The sequence below is a fragment of the Acomys minous genome (assembly GCF_964271855.1).
Source record: "Acomys minous genome assembly, chromosome: 11".
Classification (NCBI taxonomy): domain Eukaryota; kingdom Metazoa; phylum Chordata; class Mammalia; order Rodentia; family Muridae; genus Acomys; species Acomys minous.
The window spans coordinates 75005581-75028492 of record NC_140492.1 but is presented as its reverse complement, the minus strand read 5'-3'; the positions used below and the strand labels follow the sequence as shown (position 1 = coordinate 75028492).

At 40.7% G+C, this 22912-nt stretch overlaps 1 protein-coding gene across 5 annotated transcripts in view; it reads right to left on the bottom strand.

Annotated features, from left to right (window-relative positions):
* Window positions 1-22912, bottom strand: part of SPIDR (scaffold protein involved in DNA repair) — a 252547-nt gene that overhangs the window by 148689 nt on the left and 80946 nt on the right. For 4 of the 5 annotated variants that reach the window (XM_084802285.1, XM_084802287.1, XM_084802288.1 and 1 more), the window contains 3 exons: window positions 9415-9668; window positions 7017-7117; window positions 1137-1356 (listed from right to left, as the gene is read on the bottom strand). In XM_084802285.1, coding sequence (XP_084658411.1) covers window positions 1137-1356; window positions 7017-7117; window positions 9415-9668 — 575 coding nt within the window. Of the gene's footprint in view, window positions 1-1136; window positions 1357-7016; window positions 7118-9414; window positions 9669-12069; window positions 12226-15216; window positions 15345-22912 lie in introns of those variants that run through there. The other variant, XM_084802289.1, reaches the window with a different exon arrangement.

Sequence of the window (22912 nt, the reverse complement as noted above, 5' to 3'; positions counted from 1 at the left end):
GGGGAGGGGAGTAAGGGGAAAATGGGAGGTTGAGATATAACAAGAATAAATTAATAAAAAATTATTTTGAAAAAAATATGCTGTCACTTGGCTTCGTTAGCACAAGCATTCTGGATTCTCTTCATTGAGAGAAAATCCATTTCTTATAGCATGACATAGCATAAAAAACAGCTAAACTTCACATGACATTTCTAGGGCAAATACAAGGCTATCTGCAACTGGTGTTTTAAGACTGCAGTCCAATTAGGTAGCAAAAAAAGCACAAAGAACAAAAATAAAATGATGCAGGAGAGAAGAATGAGGAAAGGTGTAAGAACGTAACAAGACTGCAGCTATGCCCACTGGTGGCTGAGGACCGTGAAAAGGTCACTGCAGACCATAATGACTACGGCAGTGATGCTCTAGACAGACATCCCATGGAAGGTAAGTGTAATGTTTAAGATTTGTACTCAATCGCAAATCTAAGAATTTAATTGATGAAACTTTTTATAACAACTAATAGAGGTAAGCCTGGTGTGATGGCGCATGTCTGTAATCTCAGCACTTGGGAGGCAGAGGCAGGTAGACCTCTCTCAGTTGGAGGCCAGCCTGGTCTACAAAGAATTCCAGGACAGCCAGGGCTCTTACACAAAGAAACCCTGTCTCACAAAACAAACAAACAAACAAACAAACAAACAAAAACCTAACAAGGTTAATAATTAATTTCTATTGAAAGCAGTAAAGTTAGAGGTTATTTCCATGGTTTTAAGCCATTCTTTTTATAGTTCCCTCTTAAATGACTAGCAGTAAAATGGCAAATTAATATGTATTTCCCCATTATCACATAAGATCTCCCACTATACCTATTTTCTCAAGAAGAAGAATAAAAACAAAAATGATCAGATCATAGATCATACAACATACTTCTTGGGCAAAAATCCTCAGGTGGTTGTTCTTCTATTCCGCAAGTCCAAATGATAAAATTTCTGCTGCCAGAAGGATACATTCAGTACTTAGTCACATAAAATCTATGTCACATCTTGGCTTTTCTCCTTTAGCATTTCTCTAATAATGTCACAAAAATGTCATAAGAAAAATGTCTTGCCCTTCTGAGACAGATGCACAGCTTGTGGCTGCTGGACTCAGTTTACACTCACCAAGGAGGAAAGATGTAAATGACGTCCTGGGGACGCCCTCTCAGGTGGTCTGCAGTCTCTCTGGTAAAAAGAACCTTTAGGCAGGCTTCCCGGCTAGAAGCTAGTCCCCTAGAAGGTCTGATGGTTGGTGGTCCTGCCAACTGCTCACATATTGCAACTTGCATGGTACATTCCTCATGTAGCTCTAGAATTTTCACAGTTAATACACCAGATTTTCTGCCTAGAAGTCGAAGACAAAGTAGAAAGAAAACAAAAAGCCAACACTTAGTGCACATTTTGTGAACAAAAATCTCTACCTGCCTAAAGTCCTTCTGTCAGATACTGTGTACCAGGACCAGGAAAAGGAACTCATACAAGGATGGTCCTGGCCTGTGGGGTGTCGGGGATGTGGGTTCACAGGGGCAGAATTTGGTCTAGATCCTCTCTTACAAAGCTGGCCAGATTATACAATTTCAACTCTTCAATCTTCTCATCTACAAAGCAGATCATGTCACTTGTCCCAGTGAACATCTGTCAGATTTAGAAGAGATAAACTAAGGCGAATCAATACAGTAATATTTGTGGACACACACACTGTACCCGTGGAAAAGTGCAAAGAACTGGCAGTTGTAGAACATTTGCTTAGTATGTGTGTGGTCCTGGTGGTTCAATTCATAAGATCAAGTGGTTAGAGTGAGGTGGGGCACACAAACTATTCCCCACAAGAGACAAAATCTTTGCAGTTTTCATGTTGGGTGTGGTAGATATCATCTATAATCCTAGATACTTAGGAGAATCTTGAGTTACAAACTAATGTAGGTAGCCCAGACAACAAAATGGGAGGGAGAAGAAGGAGGGTGGTTAGCTGGAAGGAATTTAAAAAAATAGCAGGGGACACAAAACAAGTCACAGTGGACAATGTCCAGAGACTGACTACTCTGACTCACAAGGGAGGCTGGGGATTTTAAATCGATCTGACTTACCCTCCGTACTGTGAAATACACATAAAAGCATGAAAGCAAAGATTAGCATGTGTTATTAGTTACAAGTAATGTATTTTAGTTACAGGTAGTTAATGTTTTTTATCTTTTTCTATTGCTTTTTAATTTCTAAATTAAAAAACTAAGAACAACAAATATAGAGCTGTGAAAACCACTTAGTATCACCAATCTCTCAACCACTGTAGACCAAATGATTAACAGCAAAATGATCAAAATCAAAGTGTAAAGTTATATACACTTTCATTTCATTTCTGCTTTTTCCTCTCTTACTTTTGCTTCAATTACTACTGTCCCAAGTTTCCCACCGAGTCTCCCGACCGAGTGCCTGAGAACAGGCTTGCACACTGCTGCAGGGTGGCAGTTTCCAACAGTTTATACTGGTCTCACTTTCTTGAGGACTGGAAGGAAGTTACTGAAGGATATGAACATGTGGAATGTCAAGCTGCCGCTGGTCATGATGTGACAAAAGATGGCAGTGCAAAGACAAACTTCTAAGGACAGACATCGTCTCTAAGGTGTCTCAGGCCCAGCACACACATCTTTGATGAAAGTAGATGCTTTTCAATGGTGAACAAAAAAAGAAGTACAGATCTGAAATTCATTTCAGTTTAGATATTTCTCTGGTGCAAGGGTGCCTGTACAATAGGTAGAAAATTGGAGTTTTTAGAGGCAAAGAAAAGAATAATTTATGTAGAAACTACAGCAGCCAAAGGAGTATGCTTAGACATATTTTTAAAGGTGTTACAACTTGAGCTTGTATTATGGGTTATATATGTCCTCCGTCTTCCCAACTGCAGCCCTGTCCAGGGCTTCCTGACCACCTGAACTTCTGAGGACTCAAGTCTACGCAGTCAGCTGCCACAGTGCCTGGTCTCATGGCTACCATACTAGCGGTGCACCATTCACACCAGGAATGTAGAGACCTATTTATGTAGCAAAAAAATAACAAACACTCAATAGTTACCTTACAGTAGGCAGAAATTCTGAGAGCTCATAAAAAGAAAACAATTACAGAAGCATACAACTAGTATTCTAACACACGACTAGGATTAGAATACAAATACCTATAATTCTATCATTAAAATACACAAACACATAAGATGAACCCTGTTATTATTATTGGCAATTCATTTTTGAAACATTGTCATACTAAGTCCTAACAAGATTCCAAACAAGATAAACTCTTGTCAAGATCCACAGCATCAAGCACCTTATAAATAAATAAAATACCAAGTAAAAAAGGTAACTGCTATCACATGCTGAACACCACATATCCCTTGGTGACTAAAGAGATGTATGACACTGTGATAGGTATCAGCATTTGTGACCATGGCAGTAGGGAGGGGACAGCACAGTCCTGTCCTCTGGGCAAAGTACCATCAGGAGTTGCAGGGGGAGATTAAAAAAAAAAAGCCTTAGCTGAGTAAAACAAAGCAAGGTCAATTCCACTTACCTGAGAGAGAAAAGGCATACAATAAGGTCTGTCAAGTTATTTGCTGGAGGTAAGCTCCTAATTTGGGCACAGGAGACCTGAGCACCAGAGACACTCACTTTACAAAGCATGTTGTTTTGCAATTTGATGAATGGTACAAAGAAAGGTCATTTCTGTGCTGCTAGGGCAGTATTTTCCATAAATGCTGGAGCACTTAACTAAATTATCACATCATCCAGAGATAGTTTGAGTAAGTGCCAGAACCCATTACTTAGGGGCCTTCTCAGAAGCAGGACTAGGGAAGATTTTAGATGCCAAAGGTGAAAGGGGAGCTGAGCAAAGCTGTTCTCCAGATGACAGAGCCGCTGTCACCATGGGTTCAGCAGCTCTGCCTGTGTGCACAAGACCTGCGCGAAGTCATGGAATGGGAAGGGGTTCTTGAGCCTGAAGCCCAAATGAGGAACTATGAACGGCTAACAGCTCCTGGGGGAGGCAGAGTCAGTGGTCATTAGAGGCATGGCTCCTGGTCGGTTGAACATGCTCCGATGGATGGCTCCACAACCAGGAAAAGATACAGCACAAATTGGAGTTATGGAGTATTAAAAACAACAACTAAAAGAAGAAAAGGCGCGAGCGCGCGCGCACACACACACACACACACACACACACACACACACACAGAGGATATACAATCAGGGTTTAGGAAGGTGGTGGTGAACCTGGGAAGAGAAGCTGTAGGCAAAAATGACCCAAATACACTGTGTGAAATTTTTGAAGAATAAAAACATATCTAATCCTGAAATTAAAGGAATATCAAAATACTTTTTTTGTATTTCTCTAATACATCCTCAGTTTAAATATATACACATACATACACACACATACATTCACACACATACAGATACATACATACATACATACATACTACTGCTGTCAGCTCCAATGTTTCATGGACAGAAACTTCCTTTTGTTAATGAGATATGTTTGAGAAATTGATAATTGGTGAAGCTCCTGAGAGCTGTGGCACGGAGGCCCAGTGCTTAGCACAGACAGCATCCCTGCCACTCCCTCCAATGCTTAGGTCACTGTAGAAACGGGAACAGGAGTACTCCATATGCTGGAGGAAGCGGTGGACAGTTGTGTAACAATTTATTCTTGGAGCTAACGGGGAAGCTCCAGAAGTAGAAGCAAGAAGTAAGCAACCTTCAAGTCTCAGGAAGTTCATGAAAGCAGCAAGATTCACAAGGCCCCTCTCAAATGTTAGAAAAGTAATAAACAGTTACAGGAGAGGACACGTTGACAAGTTTGAGCTGCCTCCAGGAGACTTTCTGACCTGCCATGCAGCTCCAGCACTGCAGCTTCCATTAGTTGTCACTAGACTAGGGTGGGCTTTGGTGATGCAGCTGCCTTTGAGTTACCCATGGTCCTCTTCGCAACCCCTCACCCACACTTCTGTAAATAATACCCCCCAGATCTCACTAGTTTGCAATGTCAGACATGGGTGGAATCATTACTGCAATCTGCCATAATTTCCCTATCTAGGATGAATAGATGTTTGTTTGCCTCTCCCTAGAAAAAGCTAACAGAACATTTCATTAGTAACTGGGATGAAAAAAATCTTTGAGTTTAGATGGTCAAGTGGATAAAAAATATAAAAAGATTGAAGAGCAAAACATATTTGTGGTTATTGAGATTGCTGACTCATCTGAAATACAGTCAGAGTCTACTGACAGGCATGTGAATGCAAACTATCCTGAGCACTTATTCCAAAATTGAATGCATGAGGCTAATTAAAGTGCTAAAAAAGACAGAACAAAGCCAGGAGACAGTGGCCCCAGCTTCTAATCCCAGCACTCAGGAGGCAAAGGAAGGTGGATCTCTTAGCGGAGAGCCAGGCTGGTCTCCAGAGAGAGTTCCACAAACAGCCAGCGCTACACAGAGAACCTTGTCTTTGTTTTTAAGGCAGCGGGGAGTGGGAGCGTCGACAATGTGTACTAAATTAGGACATGTGCAGAGGATTTAAAATCATTCTTTTATAGAAAAAATTCTTTCACCCTCTCTTTCTTTGAGGGAGGGACTCATGTAACCCAGGCTGGCCTCAAATTTACTCTAGATGAAGATGGTTGTCAGGTTCTAGCATCCTGTCTCCATCTCCTGAGTGCTGAGACTACAGGTGAGCACCGCCACACTGGACTTACGCAGTGCTGGGCAATGATCACAGACCACGAAGGAGAGGGAAGCTTTCCACCAACAGAACTCTAACCCCAAACCTGTATGAAAGTCTTCCTAAAAGAGGTATTTTCCCTTTGGCCATAACCATTTTCTAGAAATTCACCAAAATTAATACAAAGGGAAAGAAGAAAAGTATTAATTATATATTCTATAGCCCTTTAAGAAAACATGGAGTTGTTCCTTTGCCCATACATGTGTGAATCTACCAGAAGAGTGATAATGTACAACCCCAAAGAATGGTGCTCTTCAAATGAAATGCCCCATAAATGTCACCATACAGGCTGCAGAGATGGCTCAGTGATTATGAGCACTGGCGGCTCTTCCAGAGGACCTGAGTTCAATTCCCGGCACCCACATGGGGTCTGATTCCCTCTTCTGATATGCATGAAGATAGCGCACTCATACATATATATGGTCAGGATTCTTACAGAGAACTAACGTGCATACACACACACACACACACACACACACACACACACACACACACACAAAAACAGTAAGTACTCCCTATGAGTGAAGAAAGCTTCCAGAAACTGGTGAAGAATGACTAGAAAAGAAGGAAAGAAAAAGGAAGCAGAGAACTCAACTACTGCATCAGCCAACTCCACACACAGAGAGCTGCTGAAGCCTGTTCCCTATGAGTTTGTGGCTTAACTCATTTCTTACATTGTCTCTGATGCTAATTCCTCAATGTGTTTCCACGAGTGACCCGGAATACTAACCTATTCACTCTCAGGCTCTAATAAGGCAAATTCTGCTTTCCCTGAAAGGAGCACAACTCAACTTGCCACTTCCACTCTTAACTCAGCAAAGCTGTGAGTATATCGCTATAGACACACACACACACACACACACACACACACACACACACACACACACACACACACACGAGAGACAGAGACAGAGACAGAGAAACAGAGAAGGACAGAGAGAAATGTGTAAGAGGATCAGCCATGGATATCAGGGGACATTAAGGCTTCCCCAGAGGAAAGATTGCTTAAACCAACACTCTTGACACTGCTCAGGACCAGCTACACTCAGTATAATGCTAGTCCAGGTTAGTGTTAAAAACCAGGGGATTGTGGCTCAGCCCAATGTGCAGTGGAATAAAGGAAAGAGTGCCCTTTGGGCAATTTCCCGCCACTAAAAATCACCTTCATGCATTTTAATGTATAAAAAGACTTTTTACCTGGAATATTTTGCACCCACTACCCTAAAAGCTTGTGTACATCTTACCTACAGGTGTCATTTGGAAAGATACACATCGATGTCGCCACAAAGAAATGGCAGCTCTCTCGCGATTCTGCAGTTCTTGCAGCCTTTCTGCGAGCCCGCCTCTGTTGAATTAAGGGAAATGTTATTAACATCTTTTGTATTCGATCCTCTTTCTGTGATTCATTTACAATTTCTTAGCAGGCCTATTTCCCGATTCACACAAAAGTTGGACTGCTATTATACTCCCAGAATTAGACAGTAAATCAGTTTGATTCCCTTTGTACACTTCCTTAATTTGTTCACCCCTTAAATGTGCTGTGCATTTACAACCTGTAGTCAGCACTTTGCTAGGGTGAGAAAATGCTCCATCTTACCATGCAAATAGGGACCCCAAGCTTGCAAGTAGCTAAGTGCAATGTGAGTTCAGTGCTGACAATGAACACGGCAATCTGCTGGCGGGTACAATAATCAAGCAAGAATATTATCTGGACTCCTCAGGATAATTTAGTATCATTCACAACCACACTATACGGATCGTAAAAATAAAAAAAACTCCTTCCCATCCGCAATCTGCTCTTCCTACTGCCTCATTTCTAATAGCATGAATGCTTGCCTTTCTGGCTGACAATCAGTCTCCATGCAGAACAGGCAGAATTTGCACCGGCTACTGTGTCTCCTGCACATAAAAACATGCTTGGCACACAGAGGGTCCCTGAGAGGGTTGGGAACATGATGCTCTGGAACTGGATGGTGTCACCTGCACCATTAAAATCATCCTAATTTCAAGCACATCTTCCCCCACAGCCTCCTTCCTTCCTGGTAACTGAGCCCAAAGCCTTAGACACACAAGGCAGACATTCTATCACTATTCCTAGTTCTTGAAATTATGGGATGAGATCTGACGATGGGCCACTGCAGTCTAATTTCAAAGGCACCGTGTCACGCAGGTTTGCCTTCAACTACAATCCTGCTGCTTATGGTAGGATTACAGGTGTGCACTGTCATATCCAACTACCGTTCACTTATTCTGGGGCACTGACAGGTGCAGACTGGCATAACTGTGACTATTTCAGCTATAAGGGTAAGAGTAATCCTGCAGGGTTTCGACTGTTGCATTTCCTGATATAATAAAATAAACTAAAGCATCAGAGTGGTATGTTTAGCTTTGCTTCTGTACACTCAGCATCAGGAATATGTGTGATGTCCCTGATATGAGCTTCATATAGGTCACGCCCACTTCGGCCTGAGGGAGGTCACTTTTGTCTTGACCACTTAATAAGCCCTATACGACAAGCTTCTACCACTAAGTCACTATTGTACTTGGTGTAATCTTGGATCTTCCCTGTTCTTTGGTCTCATGACACCTCCTAAGGTTTTAGGATACTAGGAAGTGGTTTTTCTAGAATGAGTACACAGCCTTGCACCTTATTTATGAAAACAACCCAAAACAGGTATTAATTTTCTCAGTATAAACACCCGTCCCATTATTTGTCTCTGGAAATACTACTCTCTGCAACTACTCTAGAGACTAGATCCCTTTCCAGATACTCTTCATCAATCTGTCCTATGTCCCATGTACTCTTCAGCCAGTCGCTCTCAGGTTGCTGTGGAAATAGTACTGATAGATGCCCCGCCCCTCCGCACGTGATTAGCAGACAGCCTGCCCCTCCGCACCTGTTCGTCCTACTTTGATACATTATCCTAGGAACTCTCAGCTACTTTTGGTTATAAAATGCTACTTGACACAGGGTCTTTCCCACTTTCATGATTTTGTTGTGGGAAAAGGAACTATTTTGTTCTGGTTTATAACAAAGATACCATGTATGACGTGAGGTCAGAGCATACCACTAACGCGCCTTCACACATGTTGCGTGGCAACAAAGGCCATCTCTGAGTGGTACGCCAGTAACAAGGATTTTCCTACACTGTGGCTCTCCTCGCCAAATGAGGTGCTTTTATCCTCCAGTCAAGGCTCTCTATATTTTCTTGTACTTGTAAATATTAATCTCTGTAATCTCTCTTACCATACATAATATAAAGGTAAGCTAAAGGACTCTATTTATTTTTTTCTCCTTATCAGTTATATTTGATAATGAAACAGTGATTCACCTGCCTGTACAGTCTAATGCAGCACCTGCAACACTGACGTAAAATAAAGCTTGAGAAGCCAAGTACACATTTTTACTAAGGAAAGCAGTCATGCAAGCTAGTCATGGCTAATTCCACTAACGCTCCGCCTGAGCGAACAACTTCATAACCTAGCTCCCTAACAGACTTAATTAATTGTTTATCAAAGTCAGAATCTTATTTTGTCAACTTTATTTCTCAATTAAACAAATATTTTAAAATTGAAGTTTCAGTCAATATGTTAAGGTGAGAGAAGAACAAGAGGAAAGGGAAATTTAAAAGGTGATTTCACCTTAAAAGCTTCTTCTTTGTTGCTGAATATTCTGGAGTCTTTGGAAACTTGACCGTATATTTCTGAGGTGTGCTCAATATGGGCTGAGTTGAATTTGGCCCTGGGTATGTCTGTCTATCCAAAAACTGTCTAGCATCTGATTTACAGTGCACCTGACATTTCTGAGGGGATTCTGAATCAATGGACAGGGCATGCTCCGGGTCATCGTCTTTCTCACTCTCTGATGAATACTCCAAAATTTCTGTAGAAATTCGCTGAAAAAAATTAAGAGATATAATTAAATATTCACTTGAGCCCACATACATATATGTCTATCATTGCTGTAACAAACAAACTTAATACTCAAAACAAAAGGTGAAAATAGGGAGGGAGGGAAGAATGGGAGGATACAAGGGATGGGATAACCATTGAGATGTAACAAGAATAAATTAATAAAAAAAATTTTTAAAAAGGTAAAAATAAGTTAAACTAGGTGTTAGCCAGGAATTATTTTGTGACTACACCAAAATCAACACAACTGTGCTTTTATCTTCCTTCAGCAAACTAGCAGTATGTGCCATACATACAGGAGTCTCCACAGTAAGCAGCAACACTTAACCTGAAAGTCTGAAGTGTAGCCGTCACTCATGGGGGAATATTATTTCTCAGCTTTTAAATTGTAATGAAGAGATGGCATTCATTATTTGTCACAAATCGAGTATAAAGATATTATCTCTTTTTTAAAAGTTTTTATGTTTCTTTTTTACATACACATTTATATTATTATACAAATAAAATAAACTACATACAGCAGGAAGAACCACAAAACAATCCAGAATTATATAAATGTTACATTCATAGTGACTTGGCTATTTGTATTTGGCAAACTTGAAGAGAACATCTTTCATATCTTGGTGAGTCTAAAATTCTGAATGAAAATCAGTATCTATTACATCTCATTTCTATTATTATTTCTTTACGTATAAAGCATTTTAATTCAACAAAGGAACTATTAAAAGTAAATAGGAAAACTTGCTTTTTCTGGCACAATTCCAATATATTTTCTAGAGTCCAGTTAGAAATCTTTAACATAAATAAGTATTACTTAAGAATGTAAATTACCAAGCCAAGCATGGTGGCACAAGCTTTTAATCCCAGCACTTGGGAGGCAGAGGCAGGTGGATCACTGTGAGTTCAAGGCCAGCCTGGTCTACAAAGTGAGTCTAGACCAGCCAAGTCTACACAGAGAAACCCTGTCTCAAAAAACGAAGAAAAAAAAGAATGTAAATTGTCTAACATTTCTTAAAATATTTCTTCCTTGTCTTACTCAAACTTTTCAAGTAGATTAGAAACCATAAATTTGCATCACAAGACCATCCTACAGGAACTAGTCAATGCTTTCTTTTGATGTTTTGTCTTTGCTTTGACACACACTAAGTATGCTGGCTGGTTTTAATGTCAACTTGACACAGGCCAGAGTCATTTGTGAAGAAAGAACATCAGCTGAAAAATGCCCTCAATAGACTGGACTTAGCATTTTCATAATTAATGATTGATATAATGCCCAGAGCACTGTGGGTAACACTGCTCCTGCTAGGAAGTCTTGGGAGTGTATAAAAAGCAGATCGCACAAGCCATCACTGTACAGCCTCTGTGTCAGCTCTGGCCGCCAGGTTTCTGCCTGGGTTCTTGCCTTGCCTTCCTTAGATGAAGTGCTGTAAGGGGGCAGTGTAAGTGGAATAAGCCTTTCCTAGGCAGACCACCTTTGGTCAGGGTGCTGTATCACTGCTGCGGAAACCCTGACTGAAACAAGTAAGATTCCCAACCAGGATGGAATTTTTCATATTACTTGGTTTTACAGGTCAGTTCCATGTTGTCCTAGTTTTAGTAATAATTTATTCTTCAATATTCTCATTTTGCAGCTTTTAGCAGCCTTATATAACTTATTATGTATACCAAAGTATAACTGTACTAAAAGTACACTCCATCATGAGTTGAATGAGACTTCTATAAACAACTATTGCAAATATATGTGTGTGGTTCATCCTTAGGAGCCCATCTACTTTGTTCTTTGTTTGTTTGTTTGTTTTTGTTTTTCGAGACAGGGTTTCTCTGTGTAGCCTTGGCTGTCCTAGACTCACTTTGTAGACCAGGCTGGCCTCAAACTCAGATCGATCCACCTGCCCCTGCCTCCCAAGTGCTGGGATTAAAGGCGTGCGCCACCACCCCCGGCAGAGCCCATCTATTTTGATAGATTAATATGGACCACACAAACCTGGTAATGCAGGATGCATTTGAGTGGAAACAGGAAGAGGATATGAGCTTGTGTGTGCGTGGTTACTGAAAGTAGCTAAGTTTGCTAATGTGCACAGAGACTAAGCACTTGTGAAGAGTCTTTAAAATTACACTATTTGTAAGGCGCTGCCACACCCGATAATGGCGGCGACCGTTACCACTTGGTGGCAACCGTTAACGCTCCCGCGCAAGCGCAGACATAAGCCCTCTCAATGCACTCCTCCCGAACAGGGGCATGCAAATGAAGCACTCCAACACAGCCCTCTCGACTGCGGGCATGCTAATGGGGCATGGTAATGAGGCATGCTAATGAGGCATCCAAATGTAACCAATGAGACTTTGACACGCCACGTGCAGACAGTATTTAAACGGCGTGCTCACAGGCATTGGGGGTCTTTCGCTTCAGCTTCAAGGGCGCTCCCAATAAAGCGCGATTGAGAAGAATCCTGGTGTCTGCGTCGTTCCTGCCGGCGGGAGGGCGCGACAACTATCCACCCTGTATCACTTACGGAAATGTTTTGGTAGTGATCTTCACAGCTTTAAAAAGACAAACAAACAAACCATGGTTCTAGTGCCTTTCCATCCTTGAAGTTCTAAGCCAAAATCATAGCAGCTATATTTTTATCTATGAATTAAAAAGCACAAAGAGCACATGCTTTCTTCGCAACACTACTTCCGGATAAATATTAAAAATAAGCCATGAAAAGAACCAGAGAATTTTAAACTGAAAATGATGATTCATGATACCTTTTATAGTATTTGAGGACTGCACTTCTAAATAATTTTATCTTTTCTTATGAGACATCCCCCAACCCCCATGGCAACAGAATGTAGGATTCTCCAACACTTAGCTACACGCTGTGCAATCTTTTTATTAGAAACCCTTCATAAGGGCCGGGCGTGGTGGCGCACGCCTTTAATCCCAGCACTCGGGAGGCAGAGGCAGGCGGATCGCTGTGAGTTCGAGGCCAGCCTGGTCTACAAAGTGAGTCCAGGACAGTCAAGGCTACACAGAGAAACCCTGTCTCGAAAAACCAAAAAAAAAAAAAAAAAAAAGAAACCCTTCATAACACGGGTATACTGAAATACTCCAGCCTCAACCTCTGAGGACCTGGGATTTCAGGCCTGTAACCCCAGGAATGGCTGAGGACCTGGGATTTCAGGCCTGTATCCCCAGGAATGGCTGAGGACCTGAGATTTCAGGCCTGCACCCCCAGGAATGGCTGAGGACCTGGGATTTCAGGCCTGTATCCCCAGGAATGGCTGAGGACCTGGGATTTCAGGCCTGTATCCCCAGGAATGGCTGAGGACCTGGGATTTCAGGCTTGTACCCCCAGGAATGGCTGAGGACCTGGGATTTCAGGCCTGCACCCCCAGGAATGGCTGAGACATTTTCTTTAGAATGAAGGTTTTCATTTCATCCTAAAGCAACATCTCTCAATCATGAGCTGGAGTTAAGACAACAAGAAGGCCATGCAGTGTGGGTGGAGTTAAGACAACATGAAGGCCATGCAGTGTGGGTGTTTAGTAGCATCTCTAGTCTACACCCACCAGATGACAGTAGGACATGACCTACAAGTAATAACAATGAAAACATGTCCAGACATGGGCTAATGTTACTGGAAATGAAAGTACCCTCCATTAAGAACCACAGTGCTAGAAAGGGGCGCAGCTTGTGCTACAGACTCACAGGCAAATGTGAAAAGGCTTGAAAGTACTTTGGAGCTATAGTAGAGATGGAGCCCACTTCCTTATAACACACTGCAATACAATACTGCAAAAGAAAGTTTACTTTGGATCTGAAAACCATTAAAAGAAAAGCTCAGGGGGCTAGGGACAAGAAGTGAGACTGTACTTCCAAGGCCTGTCATGTGAGATAGAATGCTAAGCACTAGCAGAGGATATGACATTCCGAAGAGAGAGACCGTTGTGATTTAAGGGAACACAGGACAGGCAGGGAAACAGCACAGAACAGCAAGAGACACAGCTGCATACGTGTTCACAAGGCTGAGAAGTGGGTATAGCTTTGTTCTGAGGCAGCAGAGAACCGCTGGCTTTTTAAGCTGGAGCTTAACAACGTCAGATGCTAACATGGAAAACTCACCAAGCCAGTATTCTGAAGAACAGACTGGGACATGGGAGAGTGAGGAGACTTATGCCAGCATGCCAAGAAGGCTACTAGAAGTTGCTAAATAATCAGAGCAAGACGTAAGAGGACTTGAGTGCACTAGAAACAGGGACAAGTGGACTTGAAAGAAAACCAACAACAACAACAAAAAAATGCAAGTACATAGAGGACTCTCACGTACCAGGAATGAAAAGCAAATATGAAGTGAAAAAAAAAAAAAAAAGAAGTCCCCAGGCATCAGGTGTGAGTAACAAGTAAATGAAGCTGCATTTATTCAGAAGGGCATTCTGTGGCGAGGCAGTTCTAACAAGAGCTTGGTACTGTGACACTTGGAACAGTTAGAACCAAACTGACCAGCATACAGTAGTTGCATCACTGGATTACTACAGAGGCTTGAGTAGAAGACACACTTTTGACAATCCAAAGAACAGGATCAATGTGCAGACCACAGAGCAGGAGAAGACTGCCCATGGGAAGAGCATACATGAGAAGAGAAGGGCCAGGCTAGACACATGGGGATAGGAAAAGCATTTAAGCTAAGTGTTGTGGCAAGAAAAATAGAAAAAAAAAGAGTTTTGATCTGACAAAAGAGAGATTGCAGACACAAGAAATACAACAGACCTGATGACAATGTGCTCTGAAGAATAAATTAGAGGTGAAATTTTTTTGTGTTTGTTTGTTTTCAGTTTCTCAAGACAGGGTTTCTCTGTGTAGCCTTGGCTGCCCTAGAATCACTTTGTAGACCAGGCTGGCCTTGAACCCACAGTGATCTGTCTGCCTCCGCCAACTGTGTGTTAGGATTATAAGTGAAATTTTTAAAAAGCAGATCTAGCTGGGCATGGTGGAGCACACCTATAATCCCAGCACTCAGGGAGGCAGAGGCTGGAGGATCGTTGTGAGTGGTCTACAAAGCAAGTCCAGGACAGCCAGGGCCACACAGAGAAACCCTGTCTCAGAAAAAATAATTAATTAATTAAATTAAATAATAAAAAAGCAGATCTGCCAATCCTCTTAGGAAGCTCATAGCTATTGTATTTGCTCTCACTGATAGAAAGGATGACCCTAAGCGCATTTCTTCAACTTTGCACAACTAGTATGATAATTTCAAAGTTAAATAATAAAATCCACATGAATTTCCTCAGATAAGAACTTACTAACAGTAACTATTAACAGTACATTAGGTAGTGTTTTAAATTTTCCAGTCATCAATCCATGATTTACTAACATAATCTAAGCTGTCAATTGCTAAATGAGAATTATGAATTAGAATACAATGAATGCCTGCCACCCACACACTAGTATAGCTACTATAATTAATTCAAAGAAATCCTCAAGCCCTTAGCTTGTTTTATATACTTACAGAAAAGTGAAGAGGAGGCAAAAAACTAAATTACACACACCTTGTGAACAATTCTGTTTAAGGTTTCCCAGTCCTGATAGCCTTTTTGAACTCGGTGCTAGATGGAGGATTCCCTCTTCCCAGCAGAACCTGCTCACTCTGCCTGACTTTATCTGCCTTTCACACAGCTCCCTGCCAGCTCTCCTCTCCTTGCACCTATAGGACAATTACGTACTGTGTTCCCCTTCATATGACAGGACCATGCTGTGAAATAGAAACCAAGCATTGTTGGAGTGCCTAGTTCCAGCCAATTATGTACACCTAACCTGAGGGGCCCCACCCTTCCCTAAGGACTTTATAGCCTTTGTTCTCCCTGAGTAAGGTTGAACAATCTCTCTGAAGTTTCCTAGCTCTTGTACTAGAGAAGCCATGGCCATGGCTGAGCAGTGCGCCGCGGAGTAGGATGTGGAGTCTTTTGACCATACGCCAAGGTGCGAGTAGATGGGCCAAATTGTAAATATATATTTTTCTTTTTTGAAAACCCTCTACAGTAATTTTCACAGTGGCTGCACCAGTTTGCAATCCCAACAACAAGTGAGGTTCCTTTGTCCACATCCTCACCAGCACTTTCCTAGTTGTTTTCTCAATTGTGGCCATTGGGATTAGGGAGATATGAAATCTCAAAGTTGCTTTGATTTACATAGCCCTAATTGCTAGGGATGATTAACTTTTTTTTTTTTTTAGATGTTTTTCTTCTTTTTCTGAGAACTCTGTTCAGATCTATAAAACCCTTTGGTCTTTGCTTTCTTTTTATATTCTGGATATTAATTACCAGTTAGATGCAGAGTTGGCAAAGACCCTCTCCCACTCTGTGAGCTTCCTCTACACTTGGTTGATTGTTTCTTTAACTGTACAAAAGTTTTTAGTTTATAGGTTCCTATTTGTCAGTTGGTGGCCTTAATTCCTGTGCAAATGGAGTCCTAATAAAATCCTTTCCCACAAGGGTACTAACTACATATGATTTCTTCTAGCATTTTCAGGTTATATCCTGAGATCTTTAATGCATTCAGAGTTGATTTTTGTGAGGGTGACAGAGATGGATTTAATTTCATTATTCTAAATATGGAAATCCATTTATTAAAGATTCTCCCTCTCCTCCACTGTGTACTCTCTGTAGCTTTGTTAAATATCCGGTGGCTGTGGTTTCATGTACTCATATATGCCAACTAGTTTTATATCAACTTGACACAAGCTAAAGTCATCTGAGAAGGGGGAACTTCAATTAAGAAAATCCATAAGATCAGGTTGTATCCAAGCCTGTAGGGCATTTTCCTAATTAGAGATTGATGGGGAAGGGCCCAATACATTGTGGGCTAGTGGTCCTGGGTTCTGTAAAAAGCAGGCTCAGCACGCCATAAAGAAAAGGCAGGTAAGCAGCACACTTCAATGGCCTCGAGGTTTCTACTGTGTTAGAGTTCCTGTCCTGACTTCCTTCAGTGATGAGAAAGTGTACGCCTAATAACTGTCCCCGACGTTGGTTTGGTCATGGTTTTATAGCACAGCAATAGTTTTTGTTTGTTTGTTTGCTTGCCCGATTGCTTCGGTTTTTCGAGACAGGGTTTCTCTGTGCAGCCCCGGCTATCCTAGACTAGCTTTGTAGACCAGGCTGGCCTGGAACTCAGAGAGATACACCTGCCTCTGCCTGCTGAGTTCTGGAATTAAAAGCATTCGACAACACACCTGGCTATCACAGCAATAGTAACTCAACTAAGATGTCATGTATAGGTCTTAGATTTTCCTCCATTGGTTGACATGTTTGTTGGTGGTGGTAGTAATTTTTGCCTAGTTCCATGCTGTTTTTATATTACAATAGTTTTATAGTATAGCATGAAAAGATGGTGTGGTAATATACCCAACATTATTCTATTTACTAAGAAATACTTTTTTCTATTTTTCTGAAGAATGTCATTGGGATTTTTATTTGGATTGCATTAAATTTGTAAGTTTCTTTTAGTAAGATGGTTATTTTTACAATAACTCTACCCATCCATGAACACTGACAGTCTTCCCAGGTTCTAGTGTCTTCTTTAATCTTTCTTTAAATTTAAAGTTTTCATAAAGAAGCCTCTTACCTTCCTGGTTAGATTAGTTATTTGATTTTGTTTTGATTCCATTTTGAGTGTGTTTCCATGATCTCTTTCTCAGTATGTTTGTTTTAGATATATAAAAAAATAACTGGTTTTTATTGGTTGATTCCATACACTAACACTTTGCTGAAAATGTAGGTCATTTCTAGGAGTTTTCTTGTAGAATCTTGAGAAATTGGTATGTATATCATTTTCAAATAAGAATAACTTGACTTTTTCCAGTTTGTATCCTTTAATTTGTTTTGGATCCTTGTTCTGAAGCTAGTGCTTCAAGCACTATCCTGAAGAGAACCTGGGATAATGAAAACTCAGCCTCACTCCTCACATTCATGGAATTGCTTTGAGATCTCCATTATTTGGGTTGATGGTGGCTATGGGCTTGTCACATATAGCTTTTATTATGTCATAATATGTTCCCTTCTGTCCTCCTCTTTCTTGGGCTTTTACAGTGAGGGATATTAGACCTTGTCAAAGGCCCTTTCCGCATCTCTGAGATGGACATATGATCTGTCTTTAAGTCAATTTACATGGTTTATTATATTTATTGAGTCATAAATGTTGAGGCATTCTTGCTCTGGTTTTATCATTTCTTTTTATCTTGGATTTGGGTTTATTTGGTTTTATTTTTCTTATTTTTCCAAATCGCTGAGTTATATCATGTAGTTATTTGTGCTTTTTAAAAATTTCCTAATGTAGAAACTTAGCACTATAAAGTTCCCTCTTAGTACTGCTTTCCAGAGATTTTGTTGTTTCCTGTTTTTCACTTTCATTTAGTTATTTTTATGCCAATATCATTTTATTTTCATTGCCATAATTTTATAGTCTGAGATTAAAGAAGGTGATACCTCCAGCAGTTTGTTTGATTGTTCAAGAGTCTTTCAGCTATCCTGCATTTTTGTTGTGTTTCCATATAAAATTGAAGAGACTGATTTTTTAATTTCTGTAAAGAATTCTGTTGAATGTTTGATGGTGATTGTACTGACTCTGCTGATTGCTTTGGGAATGACTGGCATTTTCACTGTATTATTTCTATCCAAGAAGCATGGACATTCTTTGCACCTTCTGGAGTTTTAATATAAAACATATTACGTAAGTCTTTCACTTGCTTGATTACAAATATCCCAAGACTTTTTATATTATTTTAGACCACTGTGAAAGTGACAGTTTTCCCTATAGCTTTCTCAGAGTTTTTTCATTTCTGCACAGGAAGGATACTGGTTCCTCTGTGTAAATTTTGTATCCTACTACTTTGCTGCTGCATTAGTTTCCTGGTGGAAGTGTTACAATATTTTATATATAAAATTGTATATTCTGCAAGTAAAGATATTTTGATTTCTTCCCTTCCTATTTATCTCCCCTTGATCTTCTTCAGTTGTCTTATTGCTCTAGCTAAGGCTTAAGGATTACATTGAATAGGTATGGAGAATAAAGATGCTTCTCTTGTTCCTGATTTTGGTGGAATTAATTTGAGTTTCTCTCCTTTTTTGTTGATGTTTGATGTGGGCTTACTATAAATTGCCTTTATTCTGGTGATGTTTTTCCCTGGATTTTTCTCTGCAAGGGATGTTAGATTTTTGTCAAAGGCCTTTTCTGTATCTAATGAGATTATTTACATGGTTTTTCTCTTTCAATCTGTTTATATGGTGAATAACATTTATTGTTTTATGTATGTTGAAGCAACCCTGCCACTTCTGGAATAAAGACAATAAGATCATGGTGGATGATCCTTGATGTGTTCTTGGATTTGGTTTGCAGGTTATTTTATTGAGAATTTTTACACCTATGTTCATGAGGGATATTGCTCTATAATTTTCTTTTGTTGTTGTTGTTGTTGAAACTTTTTGGTGTTCTGGTACCAGGGTAGTAGTGACCTCATAAAAAGAATTAGAAAATGTTTCCTTCAACTTCTACCTTGGAGAATAATTTGAGGAGTGTTAGAGTTAATTATTCTTTGAAAGTCTGGTAGGATGCTATGCTGAATTTATTTGGCCTTGGGCTTTTTCAGTTGAGATTTTCAATTACTGCTTTTATTTCACTAAGAGTTATAAATCAATTTAAGTTAACTATTTGATCTTGATTTAACTTTAGTAGGATACACACACACACACACACACACACACACACACACACACTTCTTAGCAGTCTGATTTCCTGTGTTTAATGTAGTGTCCCCGATTTCAACTTTGATTTTATTAGTTTGGGTCTTTTTTCTCAGCCTTTGGTGAATCTCACTAAAGGTTTGTCAATCTTGTTGATTTTGTCAACAACCAACTCTTAATTTCATTTATCCTTTGTATTCTTTTCTTGTTTGTTTCTAGTATTTATTTCAGCCCTGAGTTTGATTATTAATTCTTTTTTACTCTTTTTGGTATTATTTCTTGTTGTTCTAGAGCTCTCAGGTGTGTTAATAAATTACTAATTTAGATTTCTCCAGTTTTTTTTTAATATAGGCACTTTGCATCATGAACCTGCCACTAAGAAATGCCTTCATTTGTGTCACATAGGTTTACACATGTTCTGTTTTCGTTTTCATTCAATTCTAAGGAGTTTTTTTATTTTCTTCTTGATTTCTGTCTTGACTCAATTTTCAATCAGTAGTGAGATGTTCAACTTTCGTAAGTTTGTATGCTTACTGCTGTTTCTGTTATTTCTATAATTCAGCTTTAATCCTTGGTGGTCTGATAGGATACAGTGTGCTATTTCAATTTTCTTATATCTATTAAGACTTCCTTTGTGTACAAGTATGTGGTAAATTTTAGAGAAAGTTCCATGATTGCCGAGAAAAAAGTATATTCTGGAATTATGATGTTTGAGGTGTTCCTTGGTGTAGACATCTGGTCTCGTCTTTGTTGCGTGAGTGTTTTATTTTTGTTGCTTTACCCACTATGGATCCTAGACAATTTTGGTGGATATTGGATCCCTGGCAGAGAGTGTTTCTATGGGTCAGTAGGTAACATAAAGTAATGGAAATGGCCTAAGCTGAGAGGAACAGCAGGACAGAGCTAGGGGGATCCTGGGACTGCACCAAGAAACTGAAAGCCCAGGGACTGGAAGTAGGACAGAAGAAAGGGCTCCTGGAAGCAGGAATAAGAGGATGCCTGGAGATACCTAAATAGAAGACAGGAAGTAGAGAAAAGTGCCTACCTGTGTCTCAGCCCAGCGTTGCACTGGGGAACTCTGGGTAAAACTGTTCCTACAAGTCAGCAGCTAACACAAAGAGATGGAGATGGGCTAGAAACAAAGGCTGAGTAATCTGAAACAACAGCCATTAAGAAATAAAGGAGGAAGGGAGGGAGAGAGGGAAGGAAGAGGGAAGGAGGGAAAAGGGAGAAGGAAGGGAAGGGAAAGGGAGAAGGTAAGGGAAGAGAGAGGAAAGGGAAAAGGAAGAGAAGGGAAAGAGGAAAGGGGGAAGGGAAGGGAAGGGAAAAAGAAAGGGAAGGGAAAGGGAAAGGGAAGAGAAGGGAAAGGGAAAGGAAATGGAAAAAGGGAAAGGAAAGGGAAGGGGAAAGGGAAAGGGAAATGGAAGGGAAGGAAAGAAAAGGGAAATGGAAAGGAAGGGAAAGGGAAGGGAAGGGGAGAGGGGGAAGGGAAAGGAAAGGGGAAAGGGGAAGGGAAGGGGAAATGAGGAGGAAGGGGGGAAAGGGAAAAAGGAAAAGGGGAGAGGGAAAGGGGAAAGGGGGGAAAGGGGAAAGGGGAAAGGGGGAAGGGAAGGGAAGGGAAGGGAAGGGAAGGGAAGGGAAGGGAAGGGAAGGGAAGGGAAGGGAAGGGAAGGGAAGGGAAGGGAAGGGAAGGGAACAAAAGACAACTACTGGCAAGGATATGAAGAACAAGGAACATCATGTACTGTTGGTAAAAGTGCAAACTGATACATCCTCTATGAAAACGCTCTGTTCACAATATCTAAAACAGAGAAACAGCTAGACGGCCATGAAAGATGAATGAGTAATGAAAATGTGGTACCTATACCTAATGGGGTATTATTTAGCTACAATAAAAGGCAAATGGACAGAGCTGAAAAAAATTATACTCAGGGAAGTAATAAATATGAAAAACCCCACTGAATGTGATTTAAACCTACACAATACAAAAAGCTAGAAATTAACCACTGGTGGGGAGGGAGATGAAAAAATCTTATGGGATGAGGCATATAGCAGAACACAGGTGATGTGAAGGTGAAAGGGTAGATCGTGGGTTGGGAGAGTCTTTATTTTTTTTAATGAGACAGGGTTTCTCTGTGTAGACTTGGCTGTCCTGAACTCACTTTGTAGACCAGGCTGGCCTTGAACTCACAGAGATCAGACTGCCTCTGGCTCCCAAGCGCTGGGATTAAAGGTGTGTACCACCATACCTGGCAGGTTGGGAGGTTTGAAAATTGAGAGAGATGAGAGTGTATGACAGAGGCAGGGTGGAGGAGAAATAACTAAGGTTGTTTTTAGAAGCTGTATGGAAACTTATTACTTTGTCAGCTTCACACACACACACACACACACACACACACACACACACACACACACACACACACACACATTTAATTAGAGTTACTCTACACAGGAGACCATGTTTTGCCAAGAAACCACAAGTTGCCAAGTGAAAACCCAGTTCCAAGATGACGATAATAGCTCCTTTGAGTTGTTGTCAGTACATGGTTTGGATCCTCCTACTGGCCTGTTGTCATTACTCTATTTTGCCCACCAGAACTTGATATATAAGGCTGCATCGCTGAAGACACCACTATAGTCACAGCACAGGGAGAAATCAAGTTGGTACTGACCAGAAAGCTTCCTCTCTGGTGGCTATTTTTTATACTAGAAGATGCTATAGGTTGTGGAGTTGGGAGGTGATTTCAACAGTCTAATACAACTATGAACCTTGTGAGCAATATAATGACTAGCAAAGCAAGATATAGTTGTAAGTGTAATAATGGCACAAATATTACAGGAGTAACAAACAACTGATTATTTAAGACCCAGTCCTTAGAAGAAAGCCCATTTGTTATAAATCTAGTCCCTGCTGCATGGTTGGGGACTTCAACAGGCCCAAGGAGTGAAGCTATGACTATTTTGTTAAATTTAATTAGTGTCAAACTTCCTCTTAAGTTTGTATTTCTACATCCATAGATTAGTGCAACTTTCTCTCAAAACGAGTGCCTGTGGAGAGTCCAGGACACACACAGAATATCAATAAAACACTATGCACATGCAAAAGCCCGCACGCACGTGTGCACACACGCACACAAAGACTCAGAGACCACTGTGGAAAAGGGAGCAAAAAGAGTGTAAGGGCAAGAGATCAGAGAGTACCAGAGCAAAAAAGTGTCCTCTTCTTTGAAAAGAGGCCCCCTTGAAAGAGCCACTACATTCATGAACTCAAAGTAAGTGTGTTCTCCTAAGCAAGGACTGCACAAAGCCAAGCCAGGCAACACTCACCCACTGACAGCTGGTGGCTCCTGGGGAAGGGGGAAGCGGGGTCTGCAATGGTGGGCCTCCTAGTACACTGACCATGCTTCTTGTAGAATATATGTCCACACCCCTGAATATATGGGCAACATAAATTAGCCTAGGCACATTATAACATTTTAAAAAATCAAGTTGTAAGAGGATATAAAAATAG